This window comes from Enoplosus armatus, chromosome 6 (assembly GCF_043641665.1).
Source record: "Enoplosus armatus isolate fEnoArm2 chromosome 6, fEnoArm2.hap1, whole genome shotgun sequence".
Classification (NCBI taxonomy): domain Eukaryota; kingdom Metazoa; phylum Chordata; class Actinopteri; order Centrarchiformes; family Enoplosidae; genus Enoplosus; species Enoplosus armatus.
In genome coordinates, this window is record NC_092185.1 from 5,527,597 (window position 1) to 5,548,659 (window position 21,063).

At 41.4% G+C, this 21,063-nt stretch overlaps 1 protein-coding gene across 1 annotated transcript; it reads right to left on the minus strand.

Moving 5' to 3' along the window:
• Positions 1-908: 908 nt before the first annotated feature.
• LOC139286134 (Golgi apparatus protein 1-like) lies at positions 909-19,300 on the minus strand. The gene is made up of 25 exons (XM_070906834.1): positions 19,019-19,300; positions 17,854-17,883; positions 16,842-16,928; positions 15,386-15,601; positions 14,846-15,049; positions 14,530-14,601; positions 13,980-14,166; positions 13,073-13,287; positions 12,675-12,796; positions 12,310-12,411; positions 11,890-12,043; positions 11,304-11,528; positions 10,793-10,855; positions 10,190-10,303; positions 9,877-9,965; positions 8,978-9,092; positions 8,275-8,367; positions 7,955-8,092; positions 7,448-7,571; positions 7,086-7,228; positions 6,251-6,352; positions 4,583-4,690; positions 4,095-4,215; positions 3,848-3,954; positions 909-1,613 (listed from the first exon to the last, which is right to left on the minus strand). The coding sequence occupies exons 1-25, from the start codon at positions 19,298-19,300 to the stop codon at positions 1,386-1,388; spliced, it is 3,441 nt and encodes a 1,146-aa protein (XP_070762935.1). The 3' UTR covers positions 909-1,385.
• Between the last annotated feature and the right edge of the window lie 1,763 nt (positions 19,301-21,063).

Sequence of the window (21,063 nt, forward strand, 5' to 3'; positions counted from 1 at the left end):
GTCTAGTGCCTCTTGCTTTTCTCACCACTAAGTCCAACGTTTGTCTGTTACTGTTGTGGATCAGAGCTGAGGAACAAGCCTGGTAAAGAGGGTTTCACAGAGGAAGAAAAGAGGAAAACAGGAGGTGGTGGTGAAAGAAACAGGTAAGTTCTTTAAAATTGGGGGGAAAAAAAAACATTCTTTAAACCTACCAGTTGATGCTTTCTGAAATTGTGTGCCTGCTGAGCTGAGTCGAGAAATCTAAATTGTGCTCTATGTATTGAATGTTACAGAATCTACAGTCTTCTTTGTCATTTGTAGAGCCACCCAAGGTAAAGGTGAGGAGATCGTGGAGTGAAGCAAAGAGGAGGGCAGTACACAAACACCTGGGAGCACCAAGTTCGCAGAAAAGAGGACTGTATCAGATGCATAACTGAAGAGAAAGCCTTGGGTCAAAGGTCCTGGAGGCAGGTGAAGAGCTTGGTGTACAACACAACTGAGTATGGCAGTGGGTCATACCATCAAACACTCGTTTGAGAGGGGTGGTGGAGGGCTGACCGTTCATTTATCAGACAAGGGAGGGGGAGATGCGACTGTTAGGTAGTGTAAAGCAGATGAAGAGGAATCAATGGAATAAAATAATACAACACTGAACTTTTAATGAGAAGTTTATGATGTTTCTCATTAATCCATTATACATTCAGGTCAAGTAAGACAATTCTCAGGATTTATACTGTGGAGATGCCACACCCCCTAGTGGATGAAAACATGGTTGTTAAAGTGTAACTGAAATTAAATTGAATATTTTTTTCCCTACAGCATACTACTCTGTAAATCACGTCCTGTGTTCTCATTCACTGTTAAAAATAAGAAATAAATAGAATATTATCAATCTTGTGCTTTTGTAATAAACATACTGGACAACAGAATAGAAATCTTGCAGACTTTATTATTAACAAATGGTCCCCCCTATCTCATCTGTGGCTCGGTGGAGGCCTGGGTGGTTGGCACCGCCGGCCTGGCAGTCCCCATGGCGATAAAATCTAACACACGTGTATATAATAAAATACAATATATCCAGAGCCAAACAACCCCCGAAAACCCTAGACAAACTAGAACAATATGTTGGTAGAAAGACTATCACACACACACACATATATATATATATATATATATATATATATATATACACATAGGGCATGGCCTCCTGAAGAGTGGGCGGGGTTCATGTAGCAGAAGAGACAGTGAGTCAAGCCCACTTTCACCTGCAAGATTGTGGGTCATTCCAGCGATGGAAGAAGAGGTATAAATAAGCCTGGAGGGTTTGTAAATGAAGTGGAGTGAGGAGAATTGAAGTGGCGAATCGGGGGAGGCAGGTGGAGTTTTAGTGGGCGTAAGGAGAAGGGCTAAATGAGGGGGGAGATTATTTTCAGCGGTGGTCGTTTCTCCTGTGGGTGTGTCCTGACCCCGGAGAGGGTGGGGTCTACCTGTCCTTCGGGTCTTGAGTGACGCTTTCGGCAGAGCAGCCCCATCAGGAAGAAAAGCGACACACTTACACCAATCACGTTCAGGATAAAGATCGTGGATGGTGATGTCATGACTGGCATGGGCAGGTCTCCCGCAGCAGGAGCCACCTGACAGGAAGTGAGGACAGGACAGTGTGAGTTCAGCTGTGTTCACTTTATACAGCTCATTTCACCTGCTTCAAAACAAAAAAACAGACTTTATACAGCTTGTTAACTCAATTTCAAATTAAAAGCCAATTCAAAACAGATTTTATGCAGCTCAAATCAATTTCAAAATAAAGGACCCTTTAAACTCATTCAATTAAAAAAAAAGAAGCCTCTTAGACAGATGTTTTGTTGCTCATTCCATCAATTTCAAATTAAAACCAACTTTTACACCAGATTGTATGCATCTTATTCAATCTATTTCAAACTAAAGGGCCCTTTTAAGCTGGTTTGATACAGCTCATTACATCCATGTCAAAGTAAAACATATTTTAGGAAATGGGGGAGAGAGAGGGGTATGACATGCAACAAACGTTGCCACCATGTGACATGAGCTGTAACCATTCGCCTACGGAGGCGCTCCATGTATTCTAGAAAATGTCACAACTTCAGAAAATTTATTTATAATTTGTTGTTTTTTTATTTAATTATATCTTTCTAATTTTAGATTTACAGACCCCAAATAAATCAGACAAGTAGGAGCTGCAGCACCTAGTCCGGAACAGGGAAACTGGGGCACCCCCCCTCGAGCCTCTCTCACCGTTCTGGCGGGAAAGGAACCAGAGCCGGTACGGGAGATGGGGCGGCACCAGCTAGATATAGTTGGGCTCACATTTACGCACAGCACTGGGTTGGGAACCAAACTCCTGGAGAGTGGCAGGACTCTCTCCTTTTCCAGAGTGTCCCAGGGTGAGAGGCGCCGGGTGGGTGTGGGGATACTCACGAGCCACTGGCTGAGTGCTGCTGTGTTGGAGTTCTCCTCAAGGAATGAGAGGGTTGCCTCTATGCACCTGCAAGTTGCAGGGAGGAAGTCTCTGACAGTTGTTTGTACCCGGCCTTCTTGGAGTCTCTGGGTGGCATTCTGGAAAAGGTGCCACCTAGGGACTAGGAATAGTTCTGCTGGGGGACTTCAACACTCTCGTAGGCAACAATGGATCAATTTACTATTCGATCTACGTTCCAACCCTCACCTGTGGTCACTAAAGAATGAGACTGTGGATACGAGCGGCTGAAATGAGTTTCCTCCGCAGGTTGGCTGGGTTCAGCCTCAGAGATAGGGTGAGAAGCTCAGACATCCGGAGGGAACTCAGAGTAGAGACGCTGCTCCTTTGAGTCGAAAGGTGACAGTTGAGATGGTTCGGGCACCTGATGAGGATCCTTCTAGATGCCTTCCTTTAGAGGTTTTCCGGGCACATGCCCTGGGGTAGACCCAGAACACACCGGAGGGATTACATATCTCATCTGGCTTGGAAACGCCTTGGGATCCACCAGGGGGAGCTGGAAAACATTGCTGGGGAGGGGAACGTCTGGACTACCTTGCCTAGCCTGCTGCCACCGCGACCCTGCCCGGATAAGCGGAAGAAAATGGATGGATGGATGTATAGATGGATTTTTAGAAAACATTTGCAGGCCAGGAAAACAACCTCTCCTCAGCTGAAGGGTTACGTACAGGACTCCAAAAAAGACTGGAGGAAACTAAACTGCAGAGTGCCTGTTTGTGGTGGTTCTGTGGTGTGAAATGTTCAGCATGTCTCCATCAACCCAGGATATCTTTTTGTTATCTAGCTTCACTAAGCCTAACCCCAATCACACGACGCTGGTTATCCACTCGGTAAGTCAAGGGCGGTGTTTGCAGCATCTGACCAATCGCAAACATGGACACGTCTACTGGCAGCAGGGCAGTATATTTTACAAACAAAGAGCAAAGTATAATATTCAAATATGAAGAAGTCAAACACAGCATCCAGGCTAAATGCAGGAAGGACAGCTGGAATGCATGCATAAGTGCTGATAATATCACTGCCCCGTCATTAGGGCACGAGTAGATCTGACTATAATTACGTTTGTGTATTCTATTAAATTAATGCGGTGCTTAGATGTATTCTTGTAGCATGTTTGACAATTTTACCCCTGTTCTACCTGCTGCAACCCCGGTGTTTCAAACAGACTTGGGAGCAAAGAAAATAAATAATAATTCAGAATGGTTTAGTTTCTTATCTTCTACGTACAACAAGTACAAGGCTTTAGTGCTTCAATCAGACTTTGTTGTAGGACGATATTGGTATACAGAAGCACAATGAAATGGCTTTTCACAGTGTTCAGAGGGTTTCACTGACAGGGTGAACAAGTTATGGTACCTTGGCTGCGTAGCTCCACATGTCGATGCGATCCTGAAGTCTCTTCTTGCACTCTGGCTGCAGACGAACCCGTTTGTCCTGCAGCGCCTCCATCAGGCACGACATCTCTGAGGAAATGACAGAACATAACACATAAACTTGAATATTATGTTGACTTGCAGCTGCATTTTTTGAGGTCAGATGATTTATAGATGACGGTTAGCTCAAAAGAAGCTATTTAGTCCTCAGTCTTTGTTTGTGGACTCACGTCGCCCCCTGCCAGGTGGGATGGCTGCACATTGGTGTTTGATGTCCAGAGCGCAGGCTGTGTGGAGGACGGGGTCGACAAAGATGTCCGCCTTACTCACTTTCAGCATGTTCAACACCTCCTGCAGGAGGAGGAGGGGAAGAGATGGGGGAGAAAGGGGAGGTGGGGGAGGATGGAAAGACAACGAGGAGGAAATATTGAAAGCAGGTAAATAAGAAGAGGACAAGAAAACAAGGAGGATAAAGAAGGGGAGGAGGTGGAGGAAGACGAAGAATAAAAAGGAAGAGGACAAAAAAGAACAGAAAAAGAGGAAGGTTTCAAACATTTAAGTCTGACAAAATGTCTCATGATTGATGTTTTCTGTTCATGCCAGTGGAGGACACCGTTTTAAAATGAAAATAGGTTAGTGCCTGTATAGATTGCATAACATGATGATGCAATATACTTTCCCCTGAGTGGTCAGTGAAGGCAGCAGAGAGTTTGTTTACCTTCTTACATCCTTCCTGTTTGATCTTCAGCAGGTTGACCTTCAGACACTCTGCCACCTGCCCCGTCTGCTCCTGAACTGCTGCTTCCTCCGGACACAGCCTGGAAATCTGAAAACACACACACACACACACACACACACACACACACACACACACACACACACACACACACACACACACACATTATATTAGTGGCATCATCTGTATGAATTTCCACTTGTCAAGTTCCATCAAGATCAGTCTGCACTAATTCAGCATCTTTTGATGTCTGACAGAATGGATTGTAGGACCAGCAGCACCACAGGGGATTAGTGTGCATGAAGGAGCTGAACTGACAGAGCTTGTGTTTCTATATAATTTACATTTTTTATATACCATATATATTTTGTATTGCTTTCAAGATTCTGTGATTTATACTGCTTTGATCTGTGGATTTACTGCTTGTCTGAAGATTTCAAGACTATTTTCAGGAAGTATTTACAGGAATTTTGAGGTCTTCTGACATTATTATTATTATTTTAACTAAACTACCGATGAAACTGTGCAGTGGTCTCTTCTCCTCAGCCAATTAACCAGTTATTATCATCCCCTGCTGGCCCGACAGCCACATTGCAACGATTGGCATATGATTACAGGTGAGTCCAGTTTCTCACACTGTGGGCCTTTCTCAAACCAGACCCTTCCCACTCCCACTCTGTCATGGAGTGAACTCTGTTTGAAGTCACACTCGCAGCTGAATGAAGCACCCTTCATGGAGGTATAGGGTATAAATACAGCGGCAAGCTTCAGGACAAACTTCCCTAACCATGGTTCTTTCTTGTATTCTTTATTGTAATTTGACTGTAATGTGATAAAAGCTTAGATTAATGTAAAGACAAGGATAATATTGAAGAATGTCAGAGCATAAACGTGATTTCTAGGCACCTAAGTCCAAAAGGACAATGCGTGTCTTTAAGGTATTAAAATAATATTGTGTCTGTTATTCTTTTTTCCCTGGAGGGCAGAGGGCTGTACATGAAGTTACAATATCAAATGTCTATTTTAGTTTGAGCAGTTTACGCTGCACGGAACTCATATTTATATGCGTCTTTCATGATGAACACAACACCGCGCTGCACATGATCAGTAAGTCAGCAACTTCCACTCCCCAGTAGCTGGTTTGGGATGGCACTTAATGTGGTGGACCCGCGACGTGAACGCGCAAACAGAGTGGAAGTGGGTACGGAGGGGGAAGTTTGAGAAAGGCCCTGTGTTACCATTCCATAATACAGGATATACAGTATACTTATAATATCAAGTGTCCACCATGATTGGATGTTGACAGTGCAACATTTGGGCAGTTAGTAAATAAGGAATTTATCGAATTTAATGTTTTGTACTAACGGGAAATGATGCTACACACAAGCTGATAGTAATGCTCAAAAGTGGTCGTTTGACATCAATCCTCAGTAATTTAAAAACGTATGAATATAAAAAAAAAAAATTTCTAGATGCTCAAAACACTCAATTTTTCCTCTTTCACTGAAGGAAACATTTTGGCAGCTGCTGTGGAATAATCGATAAAGAAACGGCAATAAGGTAATTTTGCTCCTTAAATCACAGACCAATACTGAACACTGAGGCTTTCAGAATGTGTGTGAGTTAATGAGAAAGCAGAAATGTGTGCACCTCCTGTGTGCAGTGGATCTGCAGCTGAGGGTCCAGCCTGTAGTCCAGCGCCGACTCCTGCAGAATGACCCGGATCTGATCCTCACAGTCTACAGACAAACGCTGTCACAACACACACAAACATGAATATTTTAATAGCTAATTATTTTACACTACTACAAATATCTGATGATTCTTCACAAAGTTACAGTGACGTCTTTTTCATCATTTCATCTTTTTTTTCCCCCCATCTTCATCATTCACCCTAACAAGCTGAAACATGATACTGTGGTTTTCTGTCCAAGATAAATTGATATCTACTACTGTAATTAACAGTAACATATACACTTATTTTAAGAAAGATACCAAGTATTTGGTTAGCATTAAATAACTACAACTCCTATGAGTCCTTTTAAAATGATTATTTTGTTGGTTTTCAGTAGAATGGTAGACTGAAACATGGCGAGAGAGTTTGACATGTAGGGACATTGTAGTTTATGGTATACTTCTTAACCACAAGACCAACAGGATGCCATCCAACTCCCATGAGTCTTAGCTGTAGATGTGCCATCAACACCTCATGGAAGCAGTAGATAGTAAATGCAAACAAAATTATAGTTTTCTTTGTTAAAATACCAAGCTGTTCAAATGTTATAGTCCAGTGCAACAGTTGGTATTCATTTATCTTAGAATATGGACAGAAAACCTCAGTATCACGGAAGACTGATGAAAGAAACCCTCTGTGGTAAAGTATATTAAGAACAAGTGGAACAGGAACCAACTTGTTGGGAGGAACTCTCTGGACTAACATGGTGTCCTGGATGTGTTGTTTACAGTGAAGACAAGTGTGTCTGACCTGGTCGGCATATTTGAGTTTGAGGCAGGAGATGACCTGACCCTCCAGCTCGCTGTCGGCCGTCGCCTTGTTCAGGATGGGCTGACAAAACTTTGGGATGTCGGCTTTACAGGCCTTCCTCAGCACCGGGTTCAGTCTGTAGTCTGCACACACACACACACACACACACACACACACAGTTTCAGCAGTTGTACTTCTCCAGCGCTGTAATGAGAAGTCTGATGTTTTAATTAAGATGAGTGGAGATGAACGATGTCAAGAGTCAGAAGAGACACTGGACCTATGTGTGTGTGTGTGTGTGTGTGTGTGTGTGTGTGTGTGAGAGTGTGTGTGTGTGTGTGTGTGTGTGTGTGAGTGTGTACCTGTGTTCTGAGTGATCTGTCTCTTGGTGATCATCTGTTTGCATTTAGGATCCATCATCTCACTGTTCTTGTTCTGTTTCAGACACTGAAGAACATTCTTTCCCTCCGACTCTGTACAGAAGCGCTGAAACACACATTCACATAACACTGGTTACAACCACAATATACTAAGGTTGCATTCAGACCAAATCCAGCGGTTGTGCCGATTAACACAGGGTTGTGCAGCGGTGTGGGAGTGACACGACGCGGCCCATTTGTGTGTCGTCATGTGAACTTTAACGCCCATTCCAGAAGGTGGCAGTAATGCACTCAAAACAACAAAAGAAGAAGAAGAACTTTAACCCCCTGACCCGGACTGCTAGTATGCCGGGTCGTGCGAGTGATCATCTGTCCACATCATCAGATTAAAAGCTCACATTTATTTCTTCTCGTGGGCTTCTTCTGGTCTCATCGGCGGCCTACATGATTGGCCTACATGATTGCGCAACGTTGGTTTTACTGGCCTACCCTTATCATGTTCTTGCAGACTCTCATCAGCTGGTAGTCCAGTTCAGGATCAAACATCTCCACCTCCTGCAGCTTGAAGATCCGCTGGTGGCAACGCTGAGTCAGCTGACCCTTGTTTTCCTTCAGACACTCGATAACCTACAGAGAGAGAGATACATGGATTTGATCGTGAGTGAGTCACTTGAAGTATATGATGGGGTTAGGGTTAGCCCCTTAACCCTAATTTTCCACCGTTTTTTCAGGTGAAATGCCAAAAATGAAATGGGCCCTTTTATGAAGTAAACAAACAGAAGTGTGTGTTTCTGTGTGAAACTGCTGACCTGTGCGTTGCCAAAGGCCACGTTCTGACACAGTCTGTTGATGTCCTGCTTACAGGAGTCGTACAGCTCCGGCTCCAGGCGGATGTCCTCTGACTGCAGAGATTCAGGGAGGATTTAGTTTCTGTGTTTTCTTTGTCTGTGTTTTCTGTAAATCCACTATTAATCTGTGCAAGCAGGAAAAAGAAACTCAGACCGGCTTAAGGAAACACCTCGAGAGAGATGAAAACATCAGAAGCTCAGAAGAGAGCAGAAGCTTTCCACAATCTGTTTGCTGTTGGCCTGCTGAGGTTTAACAAATGTTTGAATGTTAAGTTAGTCAGTCTGCTGTACAAGAAGCCAGACATCAAATCCACTGAACGTCTGCTCTGATTACTGTTACTCTTGTTGTTCTTGTAAACTCAACTTACTCACACATCCTGATATAGAAATACACACGACTTGTCGGACTCGTTCTGTTTCATGAATGCAGAAGTGTTCGAATGATCTTGAATGACATTTTCTTTAAGAGCATTTGAACACCCTCGGGTTTATGAAAAGGAGAAACAGTCAAGTCTAGAGGTGTGCTTTGTCATCAGAGATGTTATTAAAGTGCTCTTGTATTTCTCGCTGCTTCACTTATTTTCTGTGTTGATTAAACTAACCAGACATTACACTGGACCGCCGACTGACTGTGACTTGGTGAACATTGTGTCAGGGAACGTACCATCTCCACCTCCTCCACCCGCAGCTGTTTACGACATTTGACGGACACTTGCTGCTTGGCATCCTGCAGGGTGTCGTTCCTCACCGTGGTGCTGAGGCAGATCACAACGTCCACCCTGAGCGACAGGAAGACAAGAGGAAATCACATCTATGAGCAGTTCAACCACAGTGATTGTTTCATTTTAATAACTTTAGATGCCTGGAGAGGTAAAACTATTCAGTATTACAGGGGGAAAAAAAGCAGAGGTCAGAGACATTAATCTGAAATATGTATCAGAACTCTGTGTTTTTTGTTCTTTGTTGTCTTGTTAATCACTGTGCGACCCCACAGGTTGGGAACCACTGGAGTAAATCATGCAGTACTTATGATGTCAGTCTAATCTAAAAGTAATTTTAAATATTTATTCAAGATTTACTGTAAAATACAAATAAATAACTCCAAAAAAAATATGACACCAAAAGCAACAACTTGCACAAAACTGATCAGAGATTGCTGTTGGATGTGTTTTTAACATTACCACAACACCCCCTCAAGTCATTGGAGACGCTGTTGGTTAATGTAAGTAGCTATCTAGCGAGTTTAATAAACTTTCTTTCTCACCGTCAGAGTTTCTGAATTAGATTGTGTCAAGTATCTTTGGATGAACGCTGGCAGTTTTTCTGTAGAATACTTTGTTGGTGACCCCTGACTACAAAAGTTGTTATATGAACTGGGGTAATGGTAATAGCTCCACTTACTAGTTTTCAGAATAAAGACTGAGATGAAGCTGAAAACTCCTGAAGCTAGTTAGTGGACCTTTTTAGCTTGGATTGTTTTGTTACATATCTGATAAAATGGTAGAATTTGTGTTTTCTGCTGCAGATTGTTGTATCGTTTGTTTTTGTGTTGATGTGTCTTACTTCTTCTTGATATTGGGACACAGTTTGAGGACGTCCTCTTTGCAGGCCGTCTTGAACTTGTAGGAGAAACGGAAATCTTTGATTTGAATCTGTAGACAGACAGACAAAGAAGTTTGTTTGTGATGAATTCAGCAGATAATTTGGCTGCAGACTCATTACAACAAGCTGAAATTGTGATGCTAACACATAAATAACCAATAACCCAATAAACTCAAATATGAAGAGAATTAACAAATGTATTATGTATATTTTCAATATTTCAATATTGGTAAGAAGAAATGCATAATTAAGTATTGAATTTCCATCTGCTCACCAGCTGGAAGTGTGTCACTCCCACCGCACACTTCTCATTCATCTCCTTCTGGTGTTTGTTCTGAACCAAACACTCCATCAGATCACCAGTTTCAATCTGATTATCAGCTACCTCCTAACAGACAGACGGGGGAGGGGGTTCTTTTAACACAAGTTATTCAGACCAAATAATTCAATTTTAGTACACAACGATGTGGATAAACTCCCTAAACCATGATATGTAATTTCCTTTTGCAATATGGCACATTTTCTGGGATATCAATTGAGAAACTGTTTATGGATAAATTAGCCAGACATTAATATCTGTATTTGGTTAATCCAGTTAATTAGATACCATATTGTTTATCATCTCACTTTATGTATGGTCATATCAGCAAACACTATTCAACATGTATGTTAATGTACAATGTGTGTGCTGTTTTACCAAGGTTTACATTTTGTACACTGCAAAACAGAAAATGTTAGAGTTTATACTCTTGGCCTTCTTAAATCAGAAAAACAGATCTCTTCTTTCATTTCAATCTAAAAATTCTTCCACTAACTTTTAAACCGGATTTAAAAGTGAAGATAAGGTAAGACAGGGAATTTCTCACTGCAGACTTACATGGCAGTGAGCCTGGATGACGGGTTCACAGGCTCGCATCAGCAGCGCCTCGATCTGAATATCCTGAGGACAAAACAAACAGACGCTGTTAACAAAAATCAATCAGTAAGATCAGATCAGTCAGTTCAGCTTTAATTTTTATTCCACCAGGACGGCTCATAGTGTCACAGACGTTAGATTCAGTGAGAGCAGCGGTTCCCAGTCAGGGGGTCAGCACAACCAAGTGGTCCCAAGATAAATTTAAGAGCAGAAAACTGTAAAATGCTGATCCGAATTGATGGCAAAAATGAACAAGATGAATTATCCATGGATTTTTAAAATAATTTCCTGGGACAGTCTAAAGGCAGTCACTGGCTGTCTCTACCTGTTCAGTGCATCAGTGAACTAAAACAAAGGGTAGAGCAGGAACACCAGAAGTCTCTTCTTCACGTGTCCTTGGCTGCTGAACCATTTAGAGTGTTGCATTATGGGTAGCAGCAGCAGCAGCAGCAGCAGCAGGTGTGGTGGTTACCTCTGACTCCAGCTCCGTCAGGTTTTCCACCACATCTCTGCAGTCAGACACCAGATCCTCCAGGTGATCCTGCAGACACTCCAGCTCCTGTCCGGCCTCCGTCTTCTCGCTGCACCACTTCCCCAGGTCGGTCATACATCGTCTCTGGAGCTCAGGGTCCAGCTTCACATCCTGCGCCCTCTGGTGGAGAATCCTCTGCACCTCCACCTTACAGTCTCTGGAGAGCTGCAGGAGGACGACCACATCGATTAGAGAAGCACCTCACTTTAATTTTTCAAAGAGGCCTTAAACTGATCCTCCACTCTACAGTTTTACTATTTTTGGCCTTCACAAACAACTACGAATATTCTCTGGTCAGTGAGAAAGTTCACAGACTTCCTGTTTATTTACTACAGCTTTTATTTTCTTCTACATCCTGGCAATCTACTGAAATACATTTGTATTTGTATCGTCAGTTTGGGCGTTTAGCTGATGCTCCAAAGTGACTTCCAGCAAGTGCAAAAGCATGAAAAGCCTTTAAGCAAGGAGGTTTTTAGGGTCAGTACACCCAAAAGGTGTCCTGGGGAGAAAAGGTACATAGACTCACCCTCCGCCCCTGCTCCACAGAGCGGTAGGCGTGGCGGTACAGGCAGGAGAAAATGGCACCAGGCGGCATCATTTCGCTGGTCTCGTTCCAGCCGTGAGTGTGGCAGAGCCGAGCAGCATCGCCCTGACATTTCTTATACAAGATGGGATCCAACCTGGGCAACAACACAGGGAGGAACGCACTGGTTACCAACTGAACTCAATTTCTTAAATGAAATAGAGGTACATCACTTCACATTAATATTGTACCACCGAGTTTCTAATCTCACATTTATCGGTGTTTCACAGGAGTTCTCTTTTATGTTTTGCTTTGTAAGTCCTGATTGTAAAGCAGTTTATAAACTTGGTTGTTAGCAAAGGTCAGTGTTAATAAAGCCACAGGTTTTTTAGCTTGTGAAAAAGGAGCATTAGCAGCACTTACTTCCAGTCTCTAGCGATAAAATACTGCAGCTCCAGCAGTCTGTGTTCACAGTCCTCCACCATCTTCTCAGTGTACAGATGCTCCATCAGACAGGACAGGATCCTGCAGGATCAGCAACACAAATATAGGTATCAAATATATAAAGTCCAATCTTTAGACTATCACAGACATACAGAACACAGTATAACTTTTCCTCACATACTCTGAGGAACTGAAATGAAATATCCCAGAAACCTGAGATAAACCAGGACTAAAATAAACAGAAAGACAGTAGGTGTAATACACGGTTACTGAGGAGAGATAAGACCATCTTGTAATGCACTGTTTGAGTGTCAGAGACAGGTGAGAGCATCAAGACGACTCACATGGGGTCTCCGTTGCGGATGTGTTTGCAGGCAGTCTGGATGACGGACTCACAGGCCTCGTTGAGCGCTCGGTCGATGCGGTAGTCGGCTCCGGGGTCAGCTTCCTGGATCAGAGTCTGGAGCTGAGAGTGGAAAACACAACATCAACAAAAGAAAGCCAACACAAACAGGCCACACAAGCTGGAAGCTCCACTCTGAGGGTACTGGTACACAGACGAGGTCTTTATGCTCCAGAATAAACAATATCAACAAGTGAAAAACATTCAACTTTTTCATGGTAAGGTAGAAAATATTTACTCTCTAAAAGTGCCTCGTCACTGATAACAAAAGAACATTTATGGCTGCTGAAAGCTTGTTTTGGGTTCATTTTCATATAGTTCATATTAAAGCCGACTTACCGCCCTCTGACAGTTGGGGTCGATGGCTCCCATGTCTCCTCGGCCGACCCTCATCAAGCAGTGCAGCGTTCGTCCTTTGCGGTGCAGACCGGAGCAGTGACCCTCGATCTCGCTTCGACAGTGCAGCACGATCTCCGGACTCAGGGAGAAATCCTCCATCAGCATTCGCCTGTAGTCCATCATCTCACCCTGACACTCACCACTGACCACACGACCTGAAACACACACACACACACACACAGGCTTGTTTGAGTATGAAACACTCAACACACCCAATGTTTTATAGAATATAACCTCTAGATATAGATGGAGTTAACAATGATTTTTAGATAAATCAATGTTTTTTATTATGTAATTTAAAAAAATGTTTTTCAAAATGATGCAGACTGAATAGTGGGCACAATTACGGCTTTACAGCAACAACCTGAATTTAAAAACTATTTTGAATCTTTTTTAAAAATCCTTGAAGATAAATTATTTCAGATTTTTTTAAATAATTAATTCAGAATGTTTTTTTTTGTTGTTTTTTTTAAAGTTCTCTGTTATGAGTAAATCATGACACAGGAACCTGGTTGCCTTATTGCTGAATTAGGCTGCTGCAAGAAGCAATAACGCATCCTCACTGCTGCGACCCTCTTGCTTCTTTTTCTCTATTTTCCTCAGTCGGAGCAGTCGTCCCCTTTTGCTTCTGCTCTTAGAGGAGGCTGAATGTTTTCCTCTAGACGGGAGTAAAGCCAGACTGACAGACAGGCCGGAGGTCCATTGTGCAGTTGAGATGTCAATAAATTACAAGTGGGAAGACACCAGTCACTGACAGATAATTCGGCTAATAGTGGCCTCTGACTGTCAGTTGAGGACTGAGAGTGATTGACAGGCAGCAGGTTCCCTCTGAGGCGGAGCTGCTTACCTCTATGTACGGCAGACTCCAGACAGAGCAGCAGGTAGGACAGGCGAGCTTCTCGGGCTCGGGGCATGTTGGAGTCAGCGCTGCAGCGGTACTTCCTCAGGTCTGACTTGCAGGCTTTGGCCAGTGAGTAGCTCACCTTGTAGTCCTGAGCGATCAACTTCTGCCTGGTGGTCAACGCCTCGCGGCACTGAGGAGGCAAAGCCACCGTCAGCATCACAACAGAGGTTCAAAGTATGCCGTAGTACATTTTTAGCCTGGTTCCAACTCCAAAGTGGCAGAACACCAGATAATGTGGGTGACAAGACCTTATTTCCTCACAGGATTTGATGTTTGTGTTCAATTCTCAATGTGACAACCAATATACAACCTTCAGCTTACATCAGTCACTCTTTGAACTTTTTTCTACATGTCAACTAACATAATATAACATGAGGGTAGGGCTACAGCTAGTTAAGAAAACAAAAGTAAATTTTCCAGAATCTCCAGACCCACTTAGTAAAAACGCAAACCTATTTCTCTTGAAGAACAAGGTGAAGTGAACAGCACTCACCCTCTCAGACATCGCCTCCTCAAACTTGTGATTGAAGAGACATTTGTAAACTCGTCCCTCCCCGGCCAGTGTCTGGAAAAATCAAAACAGTCCATCAACAGCAGAAATATTCACTATAACTGTAAATGTCTGGAAAACATTTTCTCTTTCCATTATTCCATCAGCCAAAAAATTCTCTATCCTTTATCTCAGACATTATTTTATTAGGTAGAGTGGACAAATTCTTGTTTATGAATGAAAATATTCAACTGCCTCAATATGAAGCTGCAACCGACTACTCAACATCACAACATGATGTGTGCAAAAAACTCCTCACGTTTTCACAGAAGCGTTCTCGGTCCTCGCGGCAGGAGAAGTAGAGGTAGCGGTCCAGGTGGAAGTCGTCCGAGGAGAGCTCGGCGACTCTCATGATGGACTTTTTACAGTCATCCTTGATGTGGTGTGCCCCTGGCTGCTCCTCGGCCTCCCGCACCAAACCTTTCTCCAGACAGGCGATCACCTCGCCCTGAGAGTGGATGTCCTGCACAGACAGCAAAGGTCAGTTACAGCAGGTAAAATCTGCTAAAACGTTTTTAGAACATGTTAATATTAAGTGGTACCATAGGGCTGCACTTATTTTCCCTATGACAGATAAACGTTTTTGATAGCCTAAATCTGTTGAATATAAAACAGTTTCATGATTTTCTTATTAAAATAATACGACAGGAGTCAGAAACAGGATTCAATACGAACTTAAATCAATTCACAGAATCGAGTCAAGCCTGAACAGCACCTAACTCTAATTAGTTTGGAAGTAAACGCAGTAACCAGCCCGAGTTTTATCTTTAACGACAGACTTTTAGTTTTTGCGCCTCACCTTCTCTCCGGTGCTGATGCTGCCGCAGCGCAGAGCGTTGATGTCGTCACGACACTTGTCCATGAAGCCGCAGATCAGCCGGTAGTCGCTGAAGATGATGGTGGTCATCTTGGTGATGTACTGGTTGCACTGGTAGTCGCTGATGTTGCCGCGGTGATCCACCAGGCAGGACACCAGGTAGCCCTTGCCCAGCTCCTCCGACGCACATTCTTTGATCTGATCAAAGAGCACAGACAGATTCATTACTACAAAAACTGAAAGATATCTGCAGATGCATCAGGACAAAACCAAGATGCTTATCGGCCATCTGAAAGTCTAAACTGATACTGCTGAGACGGGGTCACTGACAACAAATGTTAGTTAGTGAACTAAGATTTTAGATTTAAACTTAACTTTATCTGCAACATTTAACCAATTCAGTTATTTTACTTACTTTTACTATGAGGTCAAAATATCTTCTTTTTTATGATCAGGTAATGTGGAAATTCTAAGTAAGGATCAGTTGTTCTTCATATTTATTCCTATTTCATTGTTTTTATATCCAAACTCTTCCCGTTTACTGTGATTCACTGTAAAAAGAGTGTTGCATAAGAAGATTTTAATAACCCTTTGTCTTCTCACTTCTACTGCACGTTTCTTCTTACCAACATGTTCTGCAATCCCAAGTTTTTTTTATCAGAATCAGAATCAGAAATACTTTATTGATCCCCGGGGGGAAATTGTACAAATTATGCACAAATACATACACAAATGCACAAACAAACCTTCTCTCATCTTAATTATTTCGGTAAAATAATGCTGCCTTCTTTTTCCAATACAAAGCTTTGCTTTGCAGAGGGAGCTCAACACACTTTCATTTAAAGCTGCATTAATTCATTATTTGACCACTTGGGGGCAGTGGAACAAACTGTAAACAGATAACAGACAGACAGATTATCACCTTATAAAGTTGTTACGATGAATGTGTTAGCAAACAGTTGTCTTTTTACACATCTAACAGACACAGAGCAGCATTATTATCCCATTGGAGTTGTGTTTGTGTCCGCCTGATGAATTTAAGTCCAATATTCACTCTCCTTTTAGCTCTGGTTAGATCACTGAGACTGAACCAAACAGTAAATTAAAGCTTGCTTCATTTGTGTTTTGTCTATCTGTTTGTGTTTTTGTTGAAGTGCATTAAGATCTCTCAGCCACTGCACAAAGCACTTCACTAATACTTTTAAAACAAGCAGGCTGAGCAACCATCATGAAATGGAGGAGCCTGGTAATAGAAGGTGGTGAAAAAACATGGACAGCATGTCTCGTCCATTATGGGGGCTAATTATTTTACATTCAAATACATGCACTATCCTCAAAAACATATCTGTCTGAAAACCACTACATTTATCAGCTAGCTCGATGTTTCTTTATAATTTTCTGGAGGCTGTGCAGTAGAAGTCTGGTTTTAGAGACTTACATCAGAGATGGTGGTCTTGCAGACCTCCACAGCTACAGACTCAAACTCTGAGTCGGTGGTCAGGTTCAGCTTGTAGTTCCACAACAGCTGGAGGAGAGAGGATACATAAAACATCTGGATTATACAGATTTACTCACACTATGCAGGTATTGGCAGAATGCTTAATTTAGACAGTTTACCTGCTGGTCAAAGACACAAATAAACAGACAAAAATCCCAAACATGACTTTTGAAATGCCTTTAAACAATCAATTACTTAATTGTTCATTTATTTTCACTTTAAATGCAACTTTTCCTTTTCTGTTGATTAGTTTCAACCCCTCATTACATCTTCTGCCATTCAATGTGGTAAAAGAAACAAAAAAATGACAAAGTCCTGACTGAATATACAGTGCAGAACATTCTCATTTTGTCCCCTCTCTATTGTGTGTTCCTGCTAAGCCACAGCATACAGGAGCATGAACAGTCTGTCAACAGAATAGTCTAAGATCCAAAAAAAATGGTCAAAAAATGTGCATACATGCTCAGCAAGTTAATGGAAGATCATCCAATTGGTCAGTTCAGTTCTCAACAAACATTGATCTGATTGCCAAAAGAAGTCTGGACATCTCTCTTAAAACTGGGCTAAATTTGGTCTAGGTTAAATATAACCATTATTTCAACATTAACATTGAAATGCAGTTATTTAAATGCTGTTGAAATAACAGATTTAGCATGTAATGTCAAATCTAAAACATTTTCACTTTTCAACCTAATTTAACCAGCCACAGTTGAGAGATCAGGAAAAAGCTAGTAGGTGGATCTTGAATTGGGATTTGATGTCTAGACATATACTGACCTGCAATTCACCAAATGAATGCTTATTTTGGTTGTTTAGTGAATGTAGGTATCAAATTCATGCATACATCTGTGGAAAATCACTGTTTTGCTAGTGCTCTATATTAAACATACACTACATGTAATTATAGGGAAGTGGTGTTTTAGGAAGTGACACCAAGAGTGAGGACACTTACATGGTTGCATTCAGCAGCAATCTCAGCTTCCTGAAAGAGAAGGAGAGGTTAAATTGGAGATAACTTTTGGTTTCAGATCATTTCTCCATCTCCCTCTTTCTCTATTAAGCGATTACAGCCAATAAACCGCTAGCTGCACGACTAACTGAGCTAATTGGCTAACGGCAGCTACAGTTAGCGGTTACCTTAGCAACAAGTAACGTTATCTGTCCATCGGTAAACTCCGTAAATCACCGAGAGTTGAGGCATCAGAGGGAAAACCAGAAAATATTTTCTCCATAAACACGTTTCAAAACAAGTTTCACCAGAATCAGTGAATAAAGTTATAAAGTTGTGTTGTTTTTTTACAGTAATCAGTGAGACTCGGCCATTGAGAAACACTCAAAAAATAAAAGAATTAGTATACGCCCCCGAGTCCCGAGTGCAGGATGGGTCATCAGTATTTTTAACGTTTCCAGGAAATGACAAACTCACTAAAATACATTAAAGAATACGTACAAAATGACTTTTTTGTTGAGCCAGATACTGGCATATAGGTGACATAAACACTTAAACATCGATTTTGACTTCATGAAACGTAATTACCGGTAACAATACAAAGCTTGGTAACGGTTATCTGGACTAACATCTCGTTGAGGCTTCAATTGCTAACAGAGTAACGACAGCCGTTAGCAAATAGTTAGCTACCTTGATGTTAGCTAACCTGGTTTAAAAAGTTACCAGGTTGCTGAATTGTCCAAAACACCTAACTGCGAATTGTGGCTCTGGACTGTTGACGCCTGCAGGTTGACACCTTGTATTCTGAACTGCGCTAATAATCTTCCAGTTTAGTATGTTATAACACACCGTTTAATCACTGACAACAAGCTGAGCAAAACGTATAGTTAATCTGTAACAACTATATATTCTGATAAATTCGGCTCACAAATGTTCCACAAAACAACGTTTATTTCAGTGTTATCCAATTGTTTTTCCGTTAATCAACGTTACGCTGCTCCAATGTGACGTATTAAGGAGAGATATTAAAGACAAGAAATATGAGGCAACATGATTCATAAACTTGCTAGCCGTAAAGAAGGTAAGCGCCATTCGTGGCTTTGGTTCGTTCAACAGGCATACCCTGCTTCTTTTCCTGCAACCACAAGACCCTGTCCCGCTAATTCACCTCTTTCTTGTCCTGGAGACACTCCAGCAGCGCCAGGTTGTTGTTCCAGGAATGTTTGGGGCAACGCCGGGTCAGGTCCTCCCTGCACACCGCCTCCTCAGACAAATTCCAGCCGGGCAGCGAGGCCCCAGCGCCCAGGTTCCTCTCAGCGGCTGGATTCTGTGAGTTATCAGCTTTTGCAGCAAGTTTAGCGACAGTGCTGTTTTCTTCTCGAATTGAATGCACAGACGACAAGATGCACATCAAAAGCAGAAGCAGAAGCACGTGTATACAGTCTGCCATCTTCACAAAGCCAGTCAACCTACTGCTGCATTCAGAAGCTGTCGTAAATATGAGGACTTGAACTAAAGTTGCAGACGGATTTTCTTTTTCTTCTTTCGAGGATGGCACTGGACAGTTTATGAATAATTAATGAGCGCATGTGAGTCATCCAATCATACAACCACCATGGAAACATTTTCTCCTGGCATTATTATTTTAACTGCAGATGAATACATAAAACAAATTACATGTAAACTATACAAATGTTGATGCTGCACTACTTTGACAGTTAATGTCCAAGAAACCAAAGTTTCGTTTGTACAAAAATGAGAATGATGCAAAGTTTGCACCAACTGACATCAATCAAGCTGTGACTACAAATTGCTACAAGCAGTTTTTATTTGTTAAAACATTAACATTTTATGAATAATGTAAAGAATATCAGGGGCAGAGCTTGGTATCATTTGAACATTTACCTTAGTATTTATACGACAGCTTGGGTTTTGGTACAGATACCAACATTAGTTGGTTTGAGAAATATAAATATGCTTTTTACTCCTTTATCATTTAACAAAAGAAACCAGAATTCTGAAACCTTAAACATTGTCTGAATGACGTAAAACCCACCAAGATAATAAGCGAATAGTGAACATGTTTAAAGCACAAGCCTAGTGTTATTCTATATTTTTCTTATTGTCAACAAATGCTGTTTGTACAAAATTAATTATATTGATGGAAAGATCTATATCAAAGTATTTGTTTATGTAATTTTAAAAATATGTCAGCTGATATATCGTGATCACATTTTTAAACTTTGAAATGATTGACATCAGTATCAGCAATTCATTTCTGGATTATGTTTTGATTAATCAAATCACTGTTTAGTCTATAAAATGTTTAAAGAAAAAGGTGCCCAATTCCCCAGAGCCCTAGATGATGTCTTCAAATGTCTTCTTTTGTAAAAAATCTAAAGATATTCATTTTATAATGATGTGAAAGTGGGAAACTTATTGTGATGGAATACCTTAATGCTAATATGTGACTGAGTGATGAGATTTATTGTTAGACCAGTGAATGAAACAGCTACAACATAATATGCAAAGTGAAGAAGAATGTAAGTATTAAATACACATGAATAGCAGAGAGCATTAAAAGACCTTTCACCATTTTGCAGTAAATAAATAATACATATTATTTTACTATATTTATGCATTTTTGAAATGTTTCCCTCGATTAATTCAAACAAAAAGTAAATTATATGGACGTATTTCCAACCAAAAGCCCCCAAGAGCAGTACATGTAGGAATTTACGAGCCTGCCCTGAAAGCAGCAAATGTGTTTCTAGATTGAACCATCCCATAATGGCTGATCTGGACTCAGTGTAATAAAGTAATAAAGATTAATCTGCAGATGATTCTTCCTCTTTGAAGTTCTGTTAGTTGTTTCATGCTGCTTTTAAAATCACATAAGTGCAGATTGACAAACCTGTTTTTAGTTGACAGTTGCTGCTATTTGGTGGAGAGTACATTTACTTGAATCCAGCATTCAACTACACGTGTCAGTTTGTGGAATCGTATGCATATCCAGGACATATCAGAGGGAAATGTTGCACTTTTAACTTATTAAAGGTCAGAAAATGATTTTTATCTTAAGTATCTCACACATTAAAATGTTGACCTAATGATGGCGCGAGATGAAAATTCAGAGGATCGTCAAAGTTATTACAGTTCATCCAGAGGGGAACATGAATGTCTGAACCATAATTTATTCATCCAATAGTTGTT

Excerpts from the sequence above, each read along its gene's own strand:
- LOC139286134 (XM_070906834.1), bottom strand. The coding sequence starts at position 19,300 with ATGGCAGACTGTATACACGTGCTTCTGCTTCTGCTTTTGATGTGCATC. Across the intron at positions 12,797-13,072 it reads ACCCCAACTGTCAGAGGGCG|CTCCAGACTCTGATCCAGGA; the intron begins GTAAGTCGGCTT and ends TTCCACTCTCAG. Across the intron at positions 6,353-7,085 it reads AACTCAAATATGCCGACCAG|CGTTTGTCTGTAGACTGTGA; the intron begins GTCAGACACACT and ends GTGTTGTGACAG.